The sequence below is a fragment of the Malania oleifera genome, chromosome 9, assembly GCF_029873635.1.
Source record: "Malania oleifera isolate guangnan ecotype guangnan chromosome 9, ASM2987363v1, whole genome shotgun sequence".
Lineage (NCBI taxonomy): Eukaryota > Viridiplantae > Streptophyta > Magnoliopsida > Santalales > Ximeniaceae > Malania > Malania oleifera.
Window position 1 is genome coordinate 82,942,295 of NC_080425.1, and position 21,914 is coordinate 82,964,208.

General features: G+C 36.0%; 1 protein-coding gene across 3 annotated transcripts in view; it reads left to right on the top strand.

The window, feature by feature from the left end:
• Nucleotides 1-335: 335 nt before the first annotated feature.
• LOC131164918 (protein ROOT HAIR DEFECTIVE 3) overlaps nt 336-21,914 on the top strand; it is a 36,222-nt gene continuing 14,643 nt past the window's right edge. For 2 of the 3 annotated variants that reach the window (XM_058122463.1, XM_058122462.1), the window contains exons 1-14: nt 443-578; nt 1,667-1,816; nt 2,165-2,231; nt 2,380-2,482; nt 6,581-6,651; nt 6,778-6,841; nt 6,922-6,987; nt 7,371-7,418; nt 7,496-7,558; nt 7,669-7,725; nt 12,607-12,765; nt 12,849-12,917; nt 13,003-13,094; nt 20,001-20,079. In XM_058122463.1, the coding sequence (XP_057978446.1) occupies nt 575-578; nt 1,667-1,816; nt 2,165-2,231; nt 2,380-2,482; nt 6,581-6,651; nt 6,778-6,841; nt 6,922-6,987; nt 7,371-7,418; nt 7,496-7,558; nt 7,669-7,725; nt 12,607-12,765; nt 12,849-12,917; nt 13,003-13,094; nt 20,001-20,079 (1,092 nt within the window). In that variant the 5' untranslated portion in view covers nt 443-574. Of the gene's footprint in view, nt 355-442; nt 579-1,666; nt 1,817-2,164; nt 2,232-2,379; nt 2,483-6,580; nt 6,652-6,777; nt 6,842-6,921; nt 6,988-7,370; nt 7,419-7,495; nt 7,559-7,668; nt 7,726-12,606; nt 12,766-12,848; nt 12,918-13,002; nt 13,095-20,000; nt 20,080-21,914 lie in introns of those variants that run through there. The other variant, XM_058122464.1, reaches the window with a different exon arrangement.

Genomic DNA, 21,914 nt, shown 5'->3' on the forward strand with positions numbered 1-21,914 from the left:
CGATAAGTATTGAGTCTGTAATTTTATCAAATATATTAATTTATTATTATTTTCTCAATAATTTTATCATTCTAATTTAAACATTTTAATTATGCACGTTATTATTGGCAACTCATTTGCCTTATGTAAAAATATTAGAATTTAATTTTGATACAATTTTATAAAAAGAGTACGAAAGTATGTATAAGTTATTTTATTAGTTCAAAAAAATAATCTAGTTTTTTCCCACTTGCCAAACATCCCATCCTATCCGCCGTCATATTCTTCTTCTTCTTTTATTTATTTGTTTATTTTTTATTTCAGGGGAGGCTACCTAACACAAGTATTTTTCAAACCGCCTGAGTTTTCGTATAGGTCAAGTTAAATACACTGTAATTTTTATTTTCCCAGTATTTTTGTTGTATTTACATTATTTTATTAATATGTATTTTCTATTATGATATTTTCCATGATCGTACAGTAAAGCTGCTTTAAAGAGCAAAGATGTTCATCTGACTCCGTTCTTGTTCTCCGATCTCTCAAGAATTTCAGAGGCCCTCTCAAGCGGAATCTGCCCTAGAATTCGATCTCACAAATGGGTACTTTCTTCAACTGCTCGTACTTCGATCCATCTATTTCTACATCACAATCATCCAAGAGTTAACCTGATCCAGTTGTTTGCTTGTATTATTTTCTCGCAATGTTTGTGTTGATGGCTTTGATTGATATTAATTTCATTTATATGTCTAGGTAATAATGGCTATAACGGCAAGTTTAACTTGATATGCGTTTTGAATTTGTTCATAATTGCAAATTAAAAAAAAAAAAAAAACTATGTTCTCGAAGGTTGTTTCAAAGTCGTTTTTTGTTTTTCTTTTGATTATGTGAATTTCCGCATTGTTTCGCTCCGGTTTTGAACTAATTCTGCTTATTAGCGAATTCTTGTGCTGAATTTGGGTTGCAATGAGGCGTAGGTTTTTTTGGGACAAACTGGTCGATCCATCGTGATATTGAGTAGAAGTAGAAAATGGGTTGGAAATTATAGAAAGGAACATGCAATAACCCTTTGATTCTCAAGAAAATGCAGTGAAAGGACATAAATTGCAAATTATTTTTTATATTTTAATCTTTTCATTATTTAGGACTGAAAAAAAAGCAGAAGTCTGTTGTCATTTGGGGCGATTAGGGTTTTTTTTTGGTGGGAGGGGGGGGGGGGTGTTGTGTTTTTGATAGTCAAGGTGGATGGAACTACCTTTTTAAGTTGAGGGAAGGCTTCATCTCTCTCTGTCTTCCCTGGAAATCTATTCTACATCAGCTCTCTATCTTCATCTCCCCACTTTTACAGCAATCAAATGGAAGATATTGCTAATAATTACCGAGAAAAATGGATTACCTATGAATGCATGGTGCTAGTTTCTTTGTTATTTTGCTGGTTTATGAGGATTCCATTGGCATCTTGAAGGATTGCTTAGCAGGAAAATTTCTTGCTGATCCGTTTCAAAATTGCATTTTGGGAGCTTAAGAATGATTCTTGTTCAGCGAAGGAGTAGATCTATAACATTTTTTTCTTGTATATTTGGTAGCTGTTAATCTTTTATTTAATTTTTAAATTTATTGTTATTTTTAAACTACTTCCTGCAGCCATTGAAGCATGATCCCATTTTAACACGATTGTCTTATTTTTCAGACAAGGGCAGTGAAAGTTGTTCTACTCATCTCATTGATGGGGATGGTGTCTTTAATGTTGCTGGAATTGAAAATTTTATGAAGGAAGTGAAATTAGGCGAATGTGGTCTCTCATATGCTGTAGTCTCCATCATGGGCCCTCAAAGCAGTGGTATGTAATTTTTATCTTTTAAAACTTCACCAGTGAGAGACCTTTTTTATCAGGAGAGATTTTTGGGGAGGAGGGGGTATTGAGGAGGGAACGTAGGGTTTAAGGGTTTGTGTTTGGTTACAGCATGCTCCTTAGGTGGGACAGTATGAATGAGCCAAAATTAATGTTCTAATCCAAGACTTGATTTTACAGTACAGAATTGTCATCAGCTTGAATTGGATTCTTTTTAAGATCATTTAGCAGCACTAGTACAGTGTTATGCAATGTAACGATTGGCCATTAGGTCAGTCATATACTCGAATTGTTCTTTATTCTAGGAGTTCACATTGTATTCTATCAATCATACAGGAAAAAGCACGTTACTTAATCATTTGTTTGGTACCAACTTCAGGGAGATGGATGCTTTTAAGGGAAGGTATGTTCTCATGATTTTCTCATTTTTTATGTTGCAATTGTTTTTTATGGGACACAGGAAATCTGATACCAATTTACTTTAACTCAACTAAGCCTCATTCCAAACAACTTGAGTTTGGCCGCTGATTCGAACTTATTGTTATACTCAGGTCTCAAACTACTAAAGGTATATGGTTGGCAAGATGTGCGGGTATTGAACCTTGTACTCTTGTGATGGATTTGGAGGGTACTGATGGAAGAGAACGAGGAGAGGTGCATCTGCGAGCCTTTTTTTTGTAATTTCATATGCTTTTTATTATCATTTTTGATCAGTAAAATGTTTTCATTATCATTGTCCATTTCAAGGTTACTTTTATTTTTTGCTTTTTATTCTTTGATTTTTTTGTTGTTTGTTTGTTTGTTTTTTTCACCTCTTGCCTAACATAAGTACATATTATTTGAAATTATATATGTCCTCGTCCTGAACACATTCACACGCGAATGTGTGATGCTTCTTCCTCTATGGTTTATGACACTTCCAAAGGTCCGTACAAAGTCATATGCTTTTTGGTGTTTCAGTTCACATGTTTGCCTAAAATGTTGTGATCAGCTAGGTTGATTGAAGGGGCAGCTTTAATTTTGTAAAAGGCTTTCTTCCCCTCCTACAGGAAAAAACAAAACTCATATCCTTAGAATCCTTTAAACTGTAATGACATCCTTGTGAAATTAAATTGAATTGTAAATGAAGCAGAAGATTCAAACTAAAATATGATTATATAGTGTCATTATAGGATCCATCTCAAGGTCTGTAAAAGAAATGAAATATATGAACATAGCAGAAGGAATCCACTTCTTCATGCACATATCTTTCTCTCATGGAGAAAGAGGTGTTTTCATCATGTTTATCCCTGTTTTGCAATATCAATTGGATATAGACATTAATAAGTTAGGAGTTTTGGATTTGGAAAGGTGAATATTAAGGGGCTATTTAGTTATGGAAAATAGCAAATATTTTTTGCTTTAGTTTCCAAAAAATTACAAGAAAATTAGCTAATTTTTCACTTTTCCAAAAAAAGTGTTGGCACTATTTTAGCTTGTGAAAATAGTTTTATTTCCCATTTTCAATTTTTCAAATAATTACAAAAAGCTACCTTGCTATCCAATTTTCTAATAGAAAAAGCTAGAAATCATCTTTTTATTGTTTTTGAGATTTATGATTTCTTACTTTGTGTTTGAGAGCATGAAATTAGGATCATGGATTTGGATCTATGTGGACTATGACAAAATATACTATAAATTTTTGTATTGACGCTGTGTTTGGGAGCATGGATTTTGGACCTTGGATTTGGATTTGGGTGGATTTAGACAAAATATAATTTTATATTACATTTTATCCAAATCCAATACAAATTTAAATCCAAGACCTCTCCAAACATAGGGTGAGTTTCTTTCAAATCCAAGTCCCAAAATCCGTGATTCCAAATATTGCTTTATATAATTTTTGGACAATTGGGAAAAAAAGTTGTCTTTTTTGTAATTATTTTGATATCAACTTATCAAGAAATAAAAATAAAAAAATTGTTTTCCACAACTAAACAACCTTTCATTTTCCACATTTTTGATACTAATCTTAAAAAAGCGAAAAATAAACTAGAATTTTTTATAGATCTTTGGAGAACTAAAATGGAAAATAGAAAATATTTTCCACAATTAAACAGGCCCTTAGGCATTGAGATTCATTATAGGTGTCATGCACAATAGAATAATTCAACATGATTTATACATAGCATACTGGGGTCTAGGAGGGCATAATGTATGCCGCCTCACCTCCATAGTTGCATCTTAAGTGAAATTCTATTAACTTAAAAATGCAGTAGCATTATTAAATATATTAATTAACGTTTTAGAAGCATGAGAGAAGAGAAGTAGTAGAAAAAAAAGGAAAGATAGATTGAAGTATGCCCAAGCCATACTGGGGGGGTCTTGGGAGGCTTGATGTATATGCAATCTTACCCCTATAATTTTATCTTACTTGAAATTCTATGAACTTAAAAATGTAGTACTATTGTTAAATATATCAATTCATAGCTGGTTTCGAGAAAGCTCATGATAGTGTGATCTTGAGCTTCTTGGCTAAGGTTTTTGCGAGAAAGAGTTTAGGTGAGTGTCGACATGGATGGATTAGGGGTTGTTTGTCTAATGTGTGGTTTTCGGTGATTGTGAATGGTGAACCCAAATCTTACTTGAAATTCTATGAACTTAAAAATGTAGTACCATTGTTAAATATATCAAATCATAGTTGGTTTCGAGAAAGCTTATGATAGTGTGAGCTTGAGCTTCTTGGCTAAGGTTTTTGCGAGAAAGAGTTCAAGTGAGTGTCAACACGGGTGGATTAGGGGTTGTTTGTCTAATGTGTGGTTTTTCAGTGATTGTGAATGGTGAACCCAAATCTTGGTTTACTACTTTAAGGGGCATAAGACAAGGAGACCCTTTTTCTCCCTTTCTGTTTGTCCTTGTACCTGATAAATTGAGCAAGATGGTTGGATAGGGCAGTGGAGAGGGAGTTGGTGAAAGGGCTAGAAGTGGAGAGAGGGAGTGATGGTTTCTCATTTTCAATTTGTTGATCATGCCATTTTATTCCTAGATGATCATAGCCCTTTGTAATGGTCTCAGTCCAACTCTGGTAAGGTATTGTTTGTACTGACCAACTAGTCTCATGGTTTTGTCCTATAAAAGGCGTCTAATTAGTAAGGGTTTGAACTAACCTTATAAGCCCAAGATCTCCCTAGTATACACTCGATGTGGGATTGTGAGATGCTCTCCTTACCGATCTTTAATACTTTTGTTAGAGTGACCAACACCTTTGTATAGGATCCATCCACATGATAGTACCCTTAGGGCGGCCCTGATACCAAATCTAATGGTCTTGGTCTAACCCTAGTGAGGTATTGTTCGCTTTGGTTCACTGGAAGAATATTGGATATTCTCCAAGTCTTCGTCTGGGCTCAAAATAAATATGGGGAAGAGTGGTTAAGCAGCCTTAAATGTACGTGTTGAGCAAACTAGTGAATGGGCTACTGATATGGGGTGTGGTTTATTGGTTTGGCCTTTGACTTACGTAGGGGTTCCTTTGGGAGGGAATCCTAGAGCCGTGGATTTTGGAATCCAGAAGCGGAATGATGAAGAGATTAAATGGTTGGAAGGGGGCTCTTTTCTTTCTTGAGGTTAGAATAACTCTTATTCAGGCCCATCTTTCTAGCATTCTATTGTATTTCTTGTTTGCTTTTAAGATTCTAGTAGGGATTGCTAGTAAGCTTGACAGAATTGTGAGAGATTTCTTGTGGAAGAGTCTGGGGAGTCATAGGAACCATTTAGTGAGCTGGGTTGAGATTTGTAGGTCTAAAAAGAAAAAGGGGGGGGAGGGGTTGGGTCTTGGTAATTTGGTGTCGAAAAACACCACCCTTTTAGCTAAATGGTTGTGCCTTTTCCCTCTAGAAGATACTTCCCTTGGACATAGAGTTATAATAAGTAGGTTTGGGTTGGATGAGAATGTTTGGGATATCAATGCTAGTTTGAGATGTTCTTTTGAGAGTCCAGAGGTCAATTTCTTAGTTTTATTCTATTCCCTCCTCACAATAAATTTGAGGCGGGGAGGGGTTCCTGGATCTGTTTTAGGAAAGACCTTTGTCTTGGGAATGCTTCCTTTTCCACGTCTTTCACTCGTTATTTTAGATTTAGCTCTGAGCTGAATAGAGTTATTTCTTTCTTTGTTGGCAATTTGAGTAGCCCTTTGGTTTCTTGGGATCTCCACTACAGTAGACCTCTGAATGATAAGGAGATGGTGGGGTTGTCATCCTTGTTGCTTTTATTGAATAACTGTAATCTGTCCTCAGGCAGGGGTGTTCGTTTGTGGTCTTTGGATGTTGGGGATGTTTCCTTGCAAATCATTCTTTGTTCTTTGTTTGTTTTGAGTTCTTTATTTCTGGTTTTACCCAGATTTGTGTCAGGAGATGTCTTATTCTCCCTCCTATAAATTCTTTCCCTATTAATGGAATTTTTTTCTGCTATTAAAAAAAAATGTTGTAGGAGAATTAGAGAAGAAAAGGCAGCAAAATAAAATAAAAGATAGAAGTGCACTTTATGATTATGTATTTATTTTGAATTACATGTAATTTGTTGAATTGCTTTGAATCATATAGTTCCCTCTTTATATATAAAGCTTTTGCTTTGGGTTTATGTGTTAATACTTAATAGCTGCTTTTAATGATGCTTCTTGATCCCTATATTATGTTTGTTATGCTGAGCTTTAAAGAACATCGGATGACGTATCATTGCTTATTGCCTCTTACTCGAATTTTAATTTCTTTTCAGGATGATACTGCATTTGAGAAGCAGAGTGCCCTTTTTGCCCTTGCTGTTTCTGACATAGTGCTAATAAACATGTAAGTTTATTTAACCAGGACAATGGAGGTGTTTTATTTGGATTCTTCATATTTTTCTTTGCTTTAATATACTTTGTGCATTTCTTAATTTTTTGCAAGTTATTTACTCATAAACAATTTGTGTAGGTGGTGTCATGATATTGGTCGTGAACAAGCTGCAAATAAGCCTCTTCTGAAGACTGTGTTCCAGGTATCACCGGGCCTTGTTCAAGAAAATATTCTCAATGTCAAGAATTTCAATTATTGATCTTCAGCGATATTTGCTCACAGGTTATGATGCGCTTGTTTAGTCCACGTAAAACAACTTTGATGTTTGTCATACGTGATAAAACAAGGGTATGTCACCTCTGTTCCGTCGTATTTAATGTCGTAGTTTGTGAGAGAGTTCATAATTACTAATATTCATGCTTGAGTGCCTGCCGATATTCTTTGTAATTTGATTTGTTGATTTGTGCTAACTTTTAGTTGTGAGTTATAGTTATTAGTACTCATGTTTGTCTTTATTATTGTTGTTGTTATTATTTATCTTTGATATGTTTAGAGACAGAATTAATGGTTACTAGTATTCATGTTTGAGTGCCTGTCAAAATGTTCTTTGTAATTTGATTTGTTGAGTTGTGCAAACTTTTAGTTATGAGATACTTATAGTTATTAGTATTCATGTTTGTCTTTATTATTGTTTTTGTTGCTATTATTATTTATCTTTGATATTTTTACAGACGCCACTGGAAAATTTAGAACCTGTTCTGAGGGAAGATATTCAGAAGGTAAAGCATTCGGTGATTATTTTCTCCTTTGGTCAATTATTATGTTGATTTTCTAACTGTTGTTTTGGGGGCTGCAGATATGGGACTCTGTTCCTAAGCCTGAAGCTCATAAGGAAACCCCGCTCAGTGAATTTTTTAACGTAAGATGTTACAGTTTTATGTGAGATAGCCTTCAACTTGTCATATTGCATTTATTGAGTAGTCATTATGCATGTATAATAATGCCATGTTGCTACTTATCATATGCTAGGTTGAAGTTGTGGCTCTTTCGAGTTATGAAGAGAAGGAAGAGCAGTTTAAAGAACAGGTACACCGCATATGTATACCCTTGAGGTTTGTTTGGGCGCATATGGAAATGGGATTATGCCATATTTTTTGTCGCATTGCTTTACGAGATGAACTATGGCCCTTCTTCTCTGGAAAGAACTATAAGTTGAATTGCTGGATTTCTACAAGTGACTATTTATAACCTTTTTATGATCTATTTGGTGATTGTTGTGATGCCTTTGCTTCTTCTTTTCATTTTATTTCTTCTGTTGCAAGGGTACCTGGATTGTTTTGGTACATGAAACAGGAACAGTGGTGCTAAGAGTAGGTTGGAAATGGGGGTGGGGGGTGTTAGGCTTCTTTAGGTGTCCATGGTCAAAATGTACAAACTAAATGTGCTATAAAATGTAACAAAGGGCAACTGTAGTGTCATGGGGTTATAGAGAATCACTAAAATCAGGAGACTTTGTTATTTCTGGTTTAATATCTTGTTTAATTGGTTTATTCATCTAGTCCATTTTTTAAGGGAAAAAAGAAAAAAAATTAAGTGAACCGAGGTAATTACACAAGTATCTTTCTAGCACAAGACAGAAGAAAAGAAAGAGAGACAAAAAAGAAAAGCAACAAAGAAGATATATCAAGGAAATGATGCCTTACAACATCAACCAATCTCACTCGATGCCTGAAAACAATTTCCTTTAAAAGAACCAGATGAAAAGGCCCACAATGAAGCAAGAAAAACAATTCTCTCTCAAAGGAGTTGCAAAGGCAGAGAGTTAGCATTAAAATGCAAGGAATACTTAAGTAAATCCTCCAATGTTGGCCAATGATTTTTCTGTGATGTATGCCTAGAGGATCTTTTGGAGAACCCTGATTCAAATATTTGCATTTATATCCTTCTAGCACAAGACAGTAGAAAATAAAGAGAGAAGAAAAAAAAAAAAAAGCAACAAAGAAGATACATCAAGGAAATGATGCCTAACAGCACCAACCAATCTCACTTGATGCCTGAAAACAATTTCCTTTAAAAAGAACCAGATGAAAAGGCCCACAATGAAGCAAGAAAAACAATTCTCTCTCAAAAGGAGTTGCAAAGGCAGAGAGTGACCATTAAAACACAAGGAATACTCTCTAAGTAAATGCTCCAATTTTGGCCAAGGATCTTTTTGTGATGTATGCCTGGAGGATCTTGTGGAGAACCCTGATTCAAATATTTGCATTTAACCTATTTCTGAATGCTACTAATAAATCGTCTGATTGCCAAAGGGAAGCATGCAATTAATTATTATTATTATAATATATTTTTTGTCCAGGGGGAGGGTGAGGGTTTGTTATAGAATCCATAGGGGATGAGATAGACAGCTGAGACCGTTAGGTTGACTTGAAGAGTATGTATGTATTGAGACTGTTGAGTGCTATGTGTCAAGAGATTAGGGTGCCCGTTTCCCCTGTGGCTTAAAGAGTAACAGAAACTAGTTTATTCTAGTTTTTACTTAGATAAAAAATTTATTGAGGGAGAGAATATGAGGAGGGGGATAAGATGTCCTAAAAAATATGAGTGCAATGTGTCAAGAGATTAGGGTGTTTGTTTCCCCTGCAACTTAGAGTAACAGAAACTAGTGTATTCTATTTTTCTTTGATAAAGAATTTTATTGAGGGAGAGAATATGAGAAGGGGGATAAGATGTCCTAAAAAATAGTAAAGTAATGCCTGCCAATCTCTTTGCATATCTACCAAGGACTCCTCAAAACTAGCAAAATAACTCTATTCCAAACAGGTCAAGGGTATTCTTTTATCCTTTAAAAACCTCAGCACTTCTCTCCTGCCAAATACACTAAATAATCGCCAATGTATTACACTTCCAAAGAAGCTCCCGCCTCTTATGCTGGGCAAAAGTCACGAACTTTTGAAGAAGGAGCCCCTCCTAAATATGGGGGGAGGGGGTTCAAAAAGGTGTCTTGATGATTATGATGTTAAAGGCTTAAAGGATATTAAAAATATAGGGTTGTTAGGAGGCTATCCAAGGGCCTCTTTAGGTGTGGTTTTGTTGCAGGAAACTATGTTTAAGTCCGTGTTTGGGGGAATTTGGGATTTGGTCCTTTTCTAGGATGAGTTGTTTTTGGGTTTTGTCAACCTCAATGGGTTATAGGGGAGATTTCAATGCCTTTGGTTTTCCCACCTATATTTTTCCTACTAGGAAATGGTTTAGTTCTGCAGTTACATCTATTATGAAGGATTTTGATTAGTTTGAGTGTTAGCTGAGGGATTTTTCATGTGGCCAATGGTTTTGTTTACTTGATCTTTTTTTTTTTTTAAATATTTATAATTTGGGCTTTTTTTGGGGGGGGGGGGTTGGGCTTTGTTTGGATTTGTGTGTGTGCGTGCGTGTGCATGTGGGAGAATGCTTTTTGAATCTTTGTGAAGGGGCTTTTTCTAAACTTGTTTCAGATCATTTCCAATTATGTCAGAGTTCAGTAAAGCTAGGTGGAGTCCTACACTCCTCTTTTCTGCTCTAAAAATGTGTTCACTACTTATTATTTCTTTCCCTCGTTGAGGAGAGCTAGAGAGATTGTATTGTTGAGGGGTGGGGGGGCTTTGAGATTTATGAAGTAGTTGAAGCATCCTAAAGAGGTTTTGAAAAAAGTGGAACTTGAAGGTGTTTGGTGACGTTTAGGTTAGGAAGGTTAATATTGTGTGAGAGACTAAATCATTAAATAGGATGGAGGAATTACGTGATCAATTTGATTCAGTTACAAGGAGAGTGGCTTTGAAAAACGAGCTTGAGGATTTGCTTTTAGGAAGACTTGTGTTCAAGACAACAAGTTACTTTCAAACGGGTTAAGATGATTGTAATTTTCTTTCATAGGGTCGCCAATGGAAAGAGGAGGAAGCATGTGATTGACGAGTTGGGAAATAGTGCCGAGGATATTGTTAAGGACTCTAGTTTGATCTTTATAAACTTTTATTTGGAATGAACATATTCGCGGTAGGTTAGGTGTAACTCCTATAGAAGATATGATAAGGGAGGGATGACTCAGATGATATGGACACTTGCAACGTAGGCCACATAGTGTGCCAATGAGGAAGAGTGAGTTAGTTATTGTGGAGGGCAATAGAAGGGATAGGGGAAGACCTAAAATAACTTGGAAGGAGATAGTGAGTAAGGATTTAATATCCCTGAATCTGTCAAAAGAAATGCTCCATGATCGCATAAATTGGTAGAAAAGGATTCATATAGCCGACCCCACCTAGTGGGACTTAGGCTGGGTTTTGTTGTTGTTGTTGTTTTTGGTTTAGGTTATGTCTAGGCTTATGATTGAACATTTGGAGTGTATTATGGGTGGTTAGGCGGCCTGGTTGGAGAGGCTTTTGATTGAGTAGGTTAGTAGGTTGTTTTTTGGTTTGAGAGAGAAAAAGCTAGTTTCAATATGGTTTCCCCTGTTTTTAAAGAGTTATTTTGTTAATTGATGATGGCTAAGAGCATGAACTTACTTTACTACTTACTGCCTAGGAAGTATTGCACCACTAAGGTGAAAAATTTTAGGCCTTCTAGCTTGATCATTAGTGTGTGTAAAATACTTGCAAAAGTTCTTGTTGATGTAATAAGGATTTGGTTGATACCATTTCTATTTCTTTGTGTTTTTATGGGGTAGGTGACTCTTGGCCGTGGTTTGGTAGCCAAGGAGGTGGTTAGGGATGTTAGGAAGAGAAATAGGAAAGGGCTTGTTCCAGTTAGAAGTCTATGATCGGATGATTTGGAGTTCTTTGGATGAGGTTTTCTGTTGGAAAGTTCTGGATTGAGGTGGAGAAGTTGGATGAGAGGTTGTTTGCCTTTTGCTACTCTCTCCCCTTCTTTCATCATTGTCGCAGATACTTGAGTTGGTTGGTTGATAGGACTGTTACATGTTTAGTGCAAGATCAGATGGTGGCGTTTCTCATTTGCAACTTGCTGACAATACTATCATCTTTTTGTCTGATGATATGATGTCCTTATGTAATGTTCTTATTATTTTATAGGTTTTTGTGAAGCTTGGGGTTGAGAATTAATATGGGCAAAACTGATCTAGCTGCCACGAATTTGGGCCCAATTGCGATTTCCTCTTCTTGAGCAGGTTGTGGGGTTCACACTGGCCTTTAGTTTAGCAGTCCCTTTGGGTGGTAATGCTCATTGCTTGCTTCCAACTTGTTGGGAGGTGGAATAACTTTAGTGAGTTCAGGGGTTGTTTTTAGACGTAAGTTAGCGAGAGTTGTTTTTTTTTGGGGGGGGGGGGGGGGGGGAGATGGCTAAGAACATTGCCTTTGTGGGAGAGTGATCATGATCATACTCAGAAATTGATTCTCTCTGGCTTTCTGGCATAAGGCAATCAAAAGTAAATCTGTTTTGAATCTGTTTTGCATGAGAATGAGTACAGATGCTGGTATTGACATGAGGGTTACCATCAGAATCCTTGGAAATTCATTCTGCAATTCTCTTGCGTTTGTTTCCTTTGTCAAATACAAAGTGGAATATGGCTTTCAGGTTCTGTTTGGGAGTGTAGTTGTGGCAGAATCCAATTTTCATCACTTCACCATGCTTTTTTTCATCTTTCTAGGCACCTGTCATAATCCACCAATTTCCTCTTTCTTGGCAATGAGGCACAATCCATTGCATCCCTACAAACATTGCAAATTATACAATTCATTTGGAGGATAATGAATTATAATAACTGTGATTTGGTGCTAATCATGTGAAAATTCTAATTGAGTCATTTCATTTGTGTTATTATTTATAGAGTTGTCCTTTGTACTCTATGCAGTCTTTCTTTATCTATTATAATTTGAGTTGTTATTTGGAACTATATCTTTTTGACTAAATAACCTCTTGACATATATTTCTGCACTTTATTTAATGTATATATTTTTGAAAAAATTATGAACGAAGGTTGCAAGTTTGAGGCAGCGATTCTTCCATTCTATTGCACCTGGTGGGCTTGCCGGTGATCGACGGGCCGTTGTGCCTGCTTCAGGATTTTCTTTTAGTGCGCAACAGATATGGAAAATTATCAAGGAGAACAAGGACCTTGACCTTCCTGCTCACAAGGTAATGATGTGAATATATACTCAATGAAGGAAATTTAAAATATGCAGGTTTGCTTGATGTTTGCAGCATCCATGTTTTTGTAGGTCATGGTAGCCACTGTACGCTGTGAAGAAATTGCCAATGAAAAATTTGCTTGTTTTGCTACAAATGAGGTACCTGACTTGCATATCTTCCAGAATAAATCTATTTCTTGTGATAAACACTGACACCAGCTAATTTGAGTTGAGTTTATCACAGGACTGGTGTCAACTAGAAGAGGCTGTACAATCTGGTCCAGTTTCTGGTTTTGGGAAGAAACTCAGTTCTATTCTTGACTCCTGCCTGTCAGAGTAAGTATATTTGATTCGATGCCACTCTCTGTCTCTGAAAGTATATATGCACAGATAGACACATATTCTTAGGTTTTCAGCTGCAGGCTCTAATTGAATCTTGTGAGGGATAAACTTTATGGTTATTATGTGCAGGCATTCACCAAGATTAGTCGATGTTCATTTCTCTCTGAATATGCATGCATATTGTTTGTACTGTGATGCATCTATATTTATTATTTCTTTCTTTGTCCTGCCTTTTGCCAATGTGAAATGCTTTTTCTGTTTTTAAGGAGAGCATTTTGCATAATGAGCTATTAAATTCGTACTGAGGATTCTGGTGCATTTGGGGGACTGTCTTTGTCAGCTGGATTTTGAAAAACATTGTGATTTGGCTTGATTGATGGTATGACTCATGAACGATACGGAGACATGGTTGATGGCCTCAACCATACAATCAATGGATGTTGGGGCATGGTTGGCAAATGTGAGATGAATTTTAATGGTAGACTTTGTGATTTATATTGCTACCTTCTCTCTCTCTGCCATCCTTTTTGTTCAACTACGATGGTATTGATTGTTAGCCACGACAGAAGAATCTGCGACAATTCATGCAAATTGAATTAGAAGCCCGTCAATTTGAGGCTAGGGAGGATGAGGGTAAGAGGTTTTATGGTTTTGATTGAGAAGAACGAGACTAGAAATTGATGGGGAGGGCTCTTGTGGTGGTGGTACAATGGACTTTGCGGAATTTGTCCTTGGTGTGGTCTTGTTTGAATAGGTTTGTTTTGAGAAAGAAATTTGGTTGTCTTGATTGTGTTGTGGTGAATGAGGCTGACTTGATTTGGCAGATTTCTTGAGTTTGGAGTCCTGCAGTTCCCAATTTTTGTTTGTGAAGGTTGAAAGGAGGTTGTTGGAGGAGCTTTGTGGAGGGGTTGGGATTTGGTAGGAAGAAATGTTTCAAATTAATGTAATCTTGAGAGGATTGGTATTAAAAGGCAAACAAGGGAAAGACTGTGGAGCAAGGTCATTAAGGGAGAATCTCCTTTGGAGTCGCTTGCTCTGGGATCGGGATGTGCAAGTTGTGGGAATAAAGAAGGCTTTTGTTGTGAGGGCAGTCCAGCAGCTGTAGCGCAATGCAATCAAAGAGAAAAGGTGGTAACAGTGTGTTAAGGGCTGAATATTTCTTACCTTGTGAAGGACTGTGTGGTAGCTTAAGCGTACTCTTGCTTAACTAGACAGCTGAAGATTACTGTGGTTTGCTATAAAAGCATATTCACTATAGTTGAATGAAAAGTAAGTAGAAGCAGTAAGCAATTCATGAAAGAAAACTGCAAGCAAGCGGTAAACATTGAAGCAATGTAATTAAACATTGAAGCAACATAATTCATTAACACCACTTCCATAACCGATGCGTTTTTAGCGACGGAAGTAAGTAGGCTAAACACGTTTAACAAATGCTAGTGAGTTTTACAAGGCTGGTGAACACTCACTCTCTCCTAAAGAGCTTTATATGCTTATTTTAGCTCTGGCACTAGGAAACGTCAAAATGTCCTAGGAGTCATAGACTTACAGTCCCAGTTTACACTATGGAAGCCTCTAATAAGAGCAAACCTATACTAGAATTTACATGATGGTAACCCATCAAATGTACACAAGGCAAGTAGTCGTAGGAAAGCGTAATGCCTTGAACAAGCTTGGCTCGTGACATGGCAGTCCAGTGAGATACAGTTCTAGGGTTTCATTCGAGTAAGCCATTAACCAAGAAGATGGTGATGTTTGGGCTAGAGAGTAGTTGGCCTTCTAATCCATGTTCTCCTTTTGGGTAACGGATCAGGCTGTTGGGCCTAAGAATTTGTGGGTTTTGGAGTAGTGTCTGTGAGTAATGGAAGTGTATTGTGGGCCTGCTGGGAGAGGGGAGGGCTTGTTTTAAAAGTTCTTATAGACTTGGCCGAGTTGGTGTTTTTGTGGCCTTTTCAAATGTGGTAGGTCTTTTTCTGGAAGTTTCTTTTCAAAATCAGAATGTTGGAAAGTTAGGAGCATGTGCCATGCAACCTGTCATGGGTCTCCATGCTGCTAGATCAATTATAAATACTGATATTAATGTTCATTCTGGAGTTGCCCAATAACATTTTTGTAATGAAGTGGTTAAGCATTCTCAGGTGCAGCAGGAGCTGCAAACCAGATGGAGGCCAAAATGACAAAAGTTTTGGCAATAGGTTGCTCTCCTGTGGTTGTGGGCATTTCTGGGGGAAAGCAAGGATGTGACTGCAAAAAAGGACACTGGATATGAAGGTGTATGAACGTTGATCGGCGAGGAAAGGAAAGGTATAAAACATTTGCTTCTTAACAATCGTATGAACTCAAAAAGAAAAAATTCTAAAAAATAGATGATGCTGGAAAGTTTATGTTGAGGAATCTTAGAAGTGTTCCAAGTCTGACTTAGAAATAGGTGCAAATCATTTTCAGAAGGAAAACAATGGAGGGTGGGGATATTTTGGAATAGGGCAGTGAGTATGAGAGTGATTTTCATGTGATAGTGGCCTATTGTAGGATAAGATACATGAAAATTTGGATTATATCTCCGACTCTTCTGATGCTCTTGGGTATGTTTCTTATGTGCTCCCTTCTCTGCTTGAATGTTTGGAGGATGTTTCTATTTTTGAGGAGGGGGGATTGGGTGTAGATTTGGCAGTGACTAAGCAATGTAGGGATCGGTTATTACCTATGCTGGCGGATGACATTAGTGCTGCAGGACATTGGTGCTCAAAAAGTTTGGGATGATATAGAATGTGGCTGGCTAATCTCAGAGGGAATGAAGTTTGATTGGATGGAGTGAAAAGAAAAGCGACTAAAGGTCAGTGGGAAGTAGCAAGACTGTGAAGCTCTATTAGTTATGAAGGGAAAGTTTTAAAGAGGGGTTCTTAATCAGAGCTTGTTAGTTTTTATTTTATTTGTTTTTATTTTTGGTTTTTCTGTTGTTTTATTTTGTTTTTTCTGCATTGGAGATTTCCTGTCCTCACTAGGTTGTAATGATCTCTTTTTCTTTTTTTTAATTTATTTCTTTTGCGTTTAAAAAAAAAATGACTGTCTCTCTGTGGATGAAATAAAGGATTATGGTTATGAAATAACAGTAAAGAGGTTTATCTGCTTTTCTTGTGTGGTGGTTTCTTATTATCAGAGTGCAGGGAATCACAAAATTTGTGTAGCATGAGTGCTGCAAAATAATTTATGTTCTACAATATCTTTCCTAGTAACAAGCACAACTTTGTCTATGCAGAGTCTAGTTTCTTATTTTAATTCAGAAACATGCTTACCAGCTAAATTTTGTATCCTCATTTTGCAGCCAAACTATATGCAGGTGTTAGCACATAATAGCTTTTCATTGAAAAGTGCATTGAGTGGGTTACGTGTCAACTTTGATCATCTTTGATTATCTGGCGATAAAGTGGGTAGTCTGGCATTATAGAACTACTTTATTCAACTTTGGACATTTATTAAACGGATAATGTATTAAAAAATTCATTCATAGGGGTGGGCAAGGAAAACTGAAAAACTGAAAAATCGAACCAAATTGAATAAAAGAAATCAGTTGAACATTTTTAAGGTTTTTGTTCAGAATTTTTAATTTTTTCGGTTAATGGTTTAGCTCATCAATAACCACAATTAACCAAACCACTGATATATTACAAATATGTATAAACATTACATATTAGATATAACATTTTAATAGTTTAAATTTTTAAAAAGTTGTATTGTTGAAGATTGATATATTTTTAGTGATGAATATTTTTAATTTACATGTTGATAATTATGAGAGACAAAATATTATTTGTAGTGACTTTAAAATTTTAAATTGTATTTAATGGTTCAGCTCAATTAACCATTGGATATTGGTCTAAACTGCTTAACCGAATTTCAGTTAACCATTTTAAACTGAAACTTTAGTTCAGTTAACAGGTCAGGGGGTACGGTTCAGTTAAAAGGTATGGAATGAGTTTTGGCTTTCAAACAGGGAGTGTAAGTGGTACAGAAAATTGAGGGAAAATGAAAAATCCTCCTTGTCTTTGAAACACAGATCCAATAGAATAATGCTGGTGCTAATGGAGGTGAATAGTGGTGCCGGGACATGATCTATCATCTTCCATGCTGGTTTCAAAGGTAAGGATTGGTGGAAGATCTAATGTTGCTCGGAAAGATTTGGCAAAGTCGGCGTTGAAGGACTTCACAGAGGGAAAAAAGATTAGCTTTCTGTACTCAAAGGAGGGGATTGGAGCCTCAAGCAATTCAAAGGGGAGTCCAGACCAGATTGTAGATCCTGGAGGGGCTGTATTCAACTTCTTAGGCCAATGCCCTGATTGTTGGGTATGTTGGAACTTGGAAGGATGTTGTAGGTTTCACAGTGGAAAATATGAAGGAGGCGGACAAAAGAAGGAAGAAGCGAGAATGTTGCGGCCACTGCAATTGGAACCTGAGGTTGAAGGTGAAGCATATAGGCTTATGCGCTCCCATGCACTTGTGAAGGAGAAAGCTTGTGGGTGGAACACAGCTGGATGCCACAATTTTTTCAAATACTGAAATCTTGAAGGGCTGGTTTAAAATAATCTTGTGGTCATGAAGCTGTAGTTTTCATGGTGGAAACTCTAAAGGAGGTGAACAAAAGAAGGAAGCGTGTTACAGCCACTGCAATTGGAACCTGAGGCAGAAGGTGATCACATTGGCTTATTTGCTCTCACACGATTGCGAAGGGGAGAAAGCATATGGGTAGAATTCAGCTAGGTGCCACAATTAATATCAAAATCTTGAAGGGATGTTTCAAAAGTCTATTCTTTGATGATGTGGGTAGAAAGAAGAAAATTTGAGATTTTTAAAAATTTAATAAGCTTTTTATTTATTTCAAAATATTTGATTTTTTTTTTGTAATTTTTATTTCTTTAGGGATTTGGTATTATTTCTCTTTATTTTGTTTCCTCATTAGATTTAGGAAGCCTATGAGTTTGCATTATTGACATTGATAACTCTAATTGGTTTTGCCTTTTTTTCATTTTTTTTTCTATTTTCCATATTTTCTCTTTAGTTTAATTTATTTTCCTTATTATTTTTTTTCGTTTTGCCAATTGACTCCTATCAGAGCTTCACTCTGACCCACAATGCATTTTTCACTACTGTTATCACTTGCATCCCTGCTACCATCCATTGCAGCCTGCCTTTAATTCAGTCTTTCACCAAGCCACCTGCTGAATGCCTAGCCATATAGCCACAGCCTCCAAACTGCAAGCCAAACACTAACCTTCGTCTCTGATTAATTCCCCACTGCCACAGATTATTGATCCAAATTTCTCACCAGAGTCTAATCCCACTAAAAGGAAAAAAGGAAAAAGAAAAAACAAATTGCTGTTCTAAGGTAGTTTTCCTGTCATGGGAAGCAACCTGGGGACACTGTTGACTTCTGATAACGAGAATAGATGTTAGATTTGGGCAAATAGATGCTCTACCCATGCAAGGGGTAGTTGGAAGCTGTTCAGCACTTTCTTTCATTGCAGGTGGACTATAAGAAGGCTGCATGATGTGGTTTTGAGGATGATGGAACACATTGTGTTTCATCTCAGACAGTTTCTAGAGAACCTTTCACCTGGGCAGGAATTTAGAGTAACAGAGAAAGAAAAGAAACTGTCTGCCTTATCCCTATCCATATTTTGGAATGTCTTAGAGGGAAAGGGAGAGGAGACTGCTCGAGGGTGCAGAGTTAACTAGTAAAAAAATCAGTGATGGATGGATAAACTTGGTACATTGTTGATAGTGAACTTGTAGAAGATATAATTGATTCTGTTGTTTTTTGTTTGGAATGGTTTTCTGTATATTGGCTGCCACCCTCTTGGTGCTCTTTTGAATACAATACTTTTTCAACTATCAAAAATAAAAGAAGGGGAACAAATATTGTGCTGGCTGTTTGATGTTGGGTAGAGGCCAAAGAACGTTAAGGTTGTGGGGTTAATGAGACTAACTTGAAAATTGAAAACTTTGCGTGAAGATATGCCTCTTTAAAAAGGTTGAGCTCAATGTGCAGATTATGCTCGAGGAACTCATCTGGCCATACTAGGGAATGTACTCCAGCACTCTGTTGGATTAAAGTTTGCAATGTTGCCTATGATAAGGAATACCACAGTTGGGGGAGAAAAATCTTGGAAATCGGCTATAGAATAGCTTACATTTTATATTTGGAGCTTGAACAAAATAAAAAATATAACTAATATTAAATTAAAATGGTAATCTAACTTTGTATCAAAGCTGGTTACCGGAAGGTCCTGGGTTCTCATATTGTTGCCCGCATTTATTGTGTGGTGTTTAAAAATTTATTGTATTCCTTCTAGTGAGTGTTATTTATCGCTTGTTTTTCTTTCCCCATGGTATCAGGCTGTTCATGTGGGTGAATGTTAAAGCTTGATAAACATTGTTGGCTCACAACAATCTAACAGCTTAAGCTTTTAGGTAAAGTAGTAATAGTACAATTTCTATAATTATTCGTTAAAGGGAGCACCTCTGGAATTACATTTGACGTTTTAAGAATATTTGCATTGTGGGTAAATATTGTTGGCTTAAGTTAAATGTTTTTGGTAACAATGACAGTAGCAAAAAGGGGATGTTGCTTTCAAGCAACATCTTCAAGTGGTTCTTGCTTTGTGAAATTACAGTTCATATCAATTTGACTGTATTTTCTTTGGATGAAATAAGATGGATGTATGTTACCTCCACCTTGCAGACAGAGATTTAATTTAATCGTCAAGGCATTCTTGGAATCTGAAGTCATAGTATTTTTGTTGGTATATGTGTTATGTATGTTCAGAAGCATTATCCTAAATTCCAAATATTAATGTTGATATGTCTGTCATTCATATTTATTTAATTAGTTGATTTTTTAACCTTCAGGTATGAAGATGAGGCTACATATTTTGATGAAGGCGTCAGATCTGCAAAGCGAAAACAGCTGGAAGGGAAATTGCTTCAAGTAAGTATTTTCTGGTGTTTATTATTGTGCCTCGTTCTTGTCCTATAGATGGGAGGAACATTGCAATCAAACTGAGAATGTAGGATTTTTTATGGGTAGCAATCTATAGAAAACCTCTAGATACACAAAATTGAGAAGGCTGAGAAAATCATAACAATGAATCTTTCTTTGAGCAGAAATGAGTTTTGATTACAGGTTCTGTGGCTTGTGGGAACAGTGTTTTTGATCAACTTTACTGAGTATTTCTGTTCCATGCTGCTATTGAAGGCTAAAAAATATTAATGATCAATTTAGGAATATAGAAAGGGGGAGGGCTGTGTCTAGGGAAGTTGGGGTCTTAAAACACGGCTCTTTTAGCTAAATGGCTATGGCATTTCCCTCTAGAAGAATCATCCCTTTGGCATAAAACAATAAAAAGCAAGTTAGGATTGGATGAGAATGGGCGGGATACCAATGTTAATTTTAGATTTTTCTTTGGGGAGTTTGTGGAGGTCCATATCTATGATTTATCCTTCTTTCATCCCTCAAACTACACTTGAGATGGGGAGGGCTTCTCGTATCTGTTTTTGGAAAGACCCTTGTCTGGGTAACACATCCTTATGCACGTCTTTCCCTCGTCCTTTTCGACTGAGTTTCGAGCAAAATAGAGTCATATCATTCTTTGTTGGGGATTTGAGTAGCTCATTGGTTTCTTGGAATCTCAATTTTAGGAGACCTCTAAATGATAGGGAGTTGTGGAGTTGTATTATTTGTTATCTCTATTGAATTGGAGTAATCTTTTTTTAGGGAGGGATGTTCAATCTTGGTTTTTGGAACAGTCGGGAGTGTATTCTTCCTAGGATTCTTTTGAATTCTTAACTTTTTTTTTTTTTTTTGAATTTTTTTTCACTCCCATTCTTCTTTCCACTCTATCATATCATCTAGAAGGCCTAGGCTACCCCAAAAATTACGGGGTGGTATGATTGTCAAAAATTAGAGAAACAAAAACTAGAAACGAAAACCAAAAACAAGAAACACTTAAAATTAGAAACTAGCAATCTGTTTGGTTAACATTTATTAAACTAATATAAATTTAAAACTTAATTAAAAAAATGCTCATTTTCATAGTCAAAACATTATAAAAATATGATTAAAATAATAAAATTACAAATAATGCACATTAAAAAAATTACTATAATAAAAATAAAATTTATTATAATTATTTTACTTAATTGTTCTACTTCCAAAATTTACTTTACAATAAAAATTTTATTGGACATGACAATTGAAAAATAATAAAAGTATTTTGTTATTGGCTTTACAATTTTTTTTTTGAAATTTACTTTATATATTTTAATTATATTTAAATTCATATGATCATTTTATTTTGATTTTAATTTAAAAATGTATAAAATGAATAATTTAATCCAAAATTTTTTTTTCCTGGATATTAAAATTTTTGACAACAGGTTGTCGAAACAACTGAAAACCATAAAATCTGGTTTTCAGTTTTTTGGCAAACAGCTGAAAACGAGCAACAGAAATAGAATACTTACAACAGAAACAAATGCATTTTTATAATCTGTTTTTTCACTATGGAGAAACAGAAATAGAAAACAGAAAATAGCAACGATACCAAACAGACCCTAAGGCTTTCACTTGGTTGGTTGTGCTTAAGAAAATTAGTACTAATAACTTGCTGCAAATCAGGAGACCTTTGAAGGCTCTGTCTCCCGATGTATGTGTGATCAGTTATGAAAATTCCGAGACAGCTTCTCATCTTCTTTTGTGCGGTGAATTTTCTTGGAGGATTTCGAATAAGCTATTTGCTATGTCAGGAGAGAGAGCTGGATATG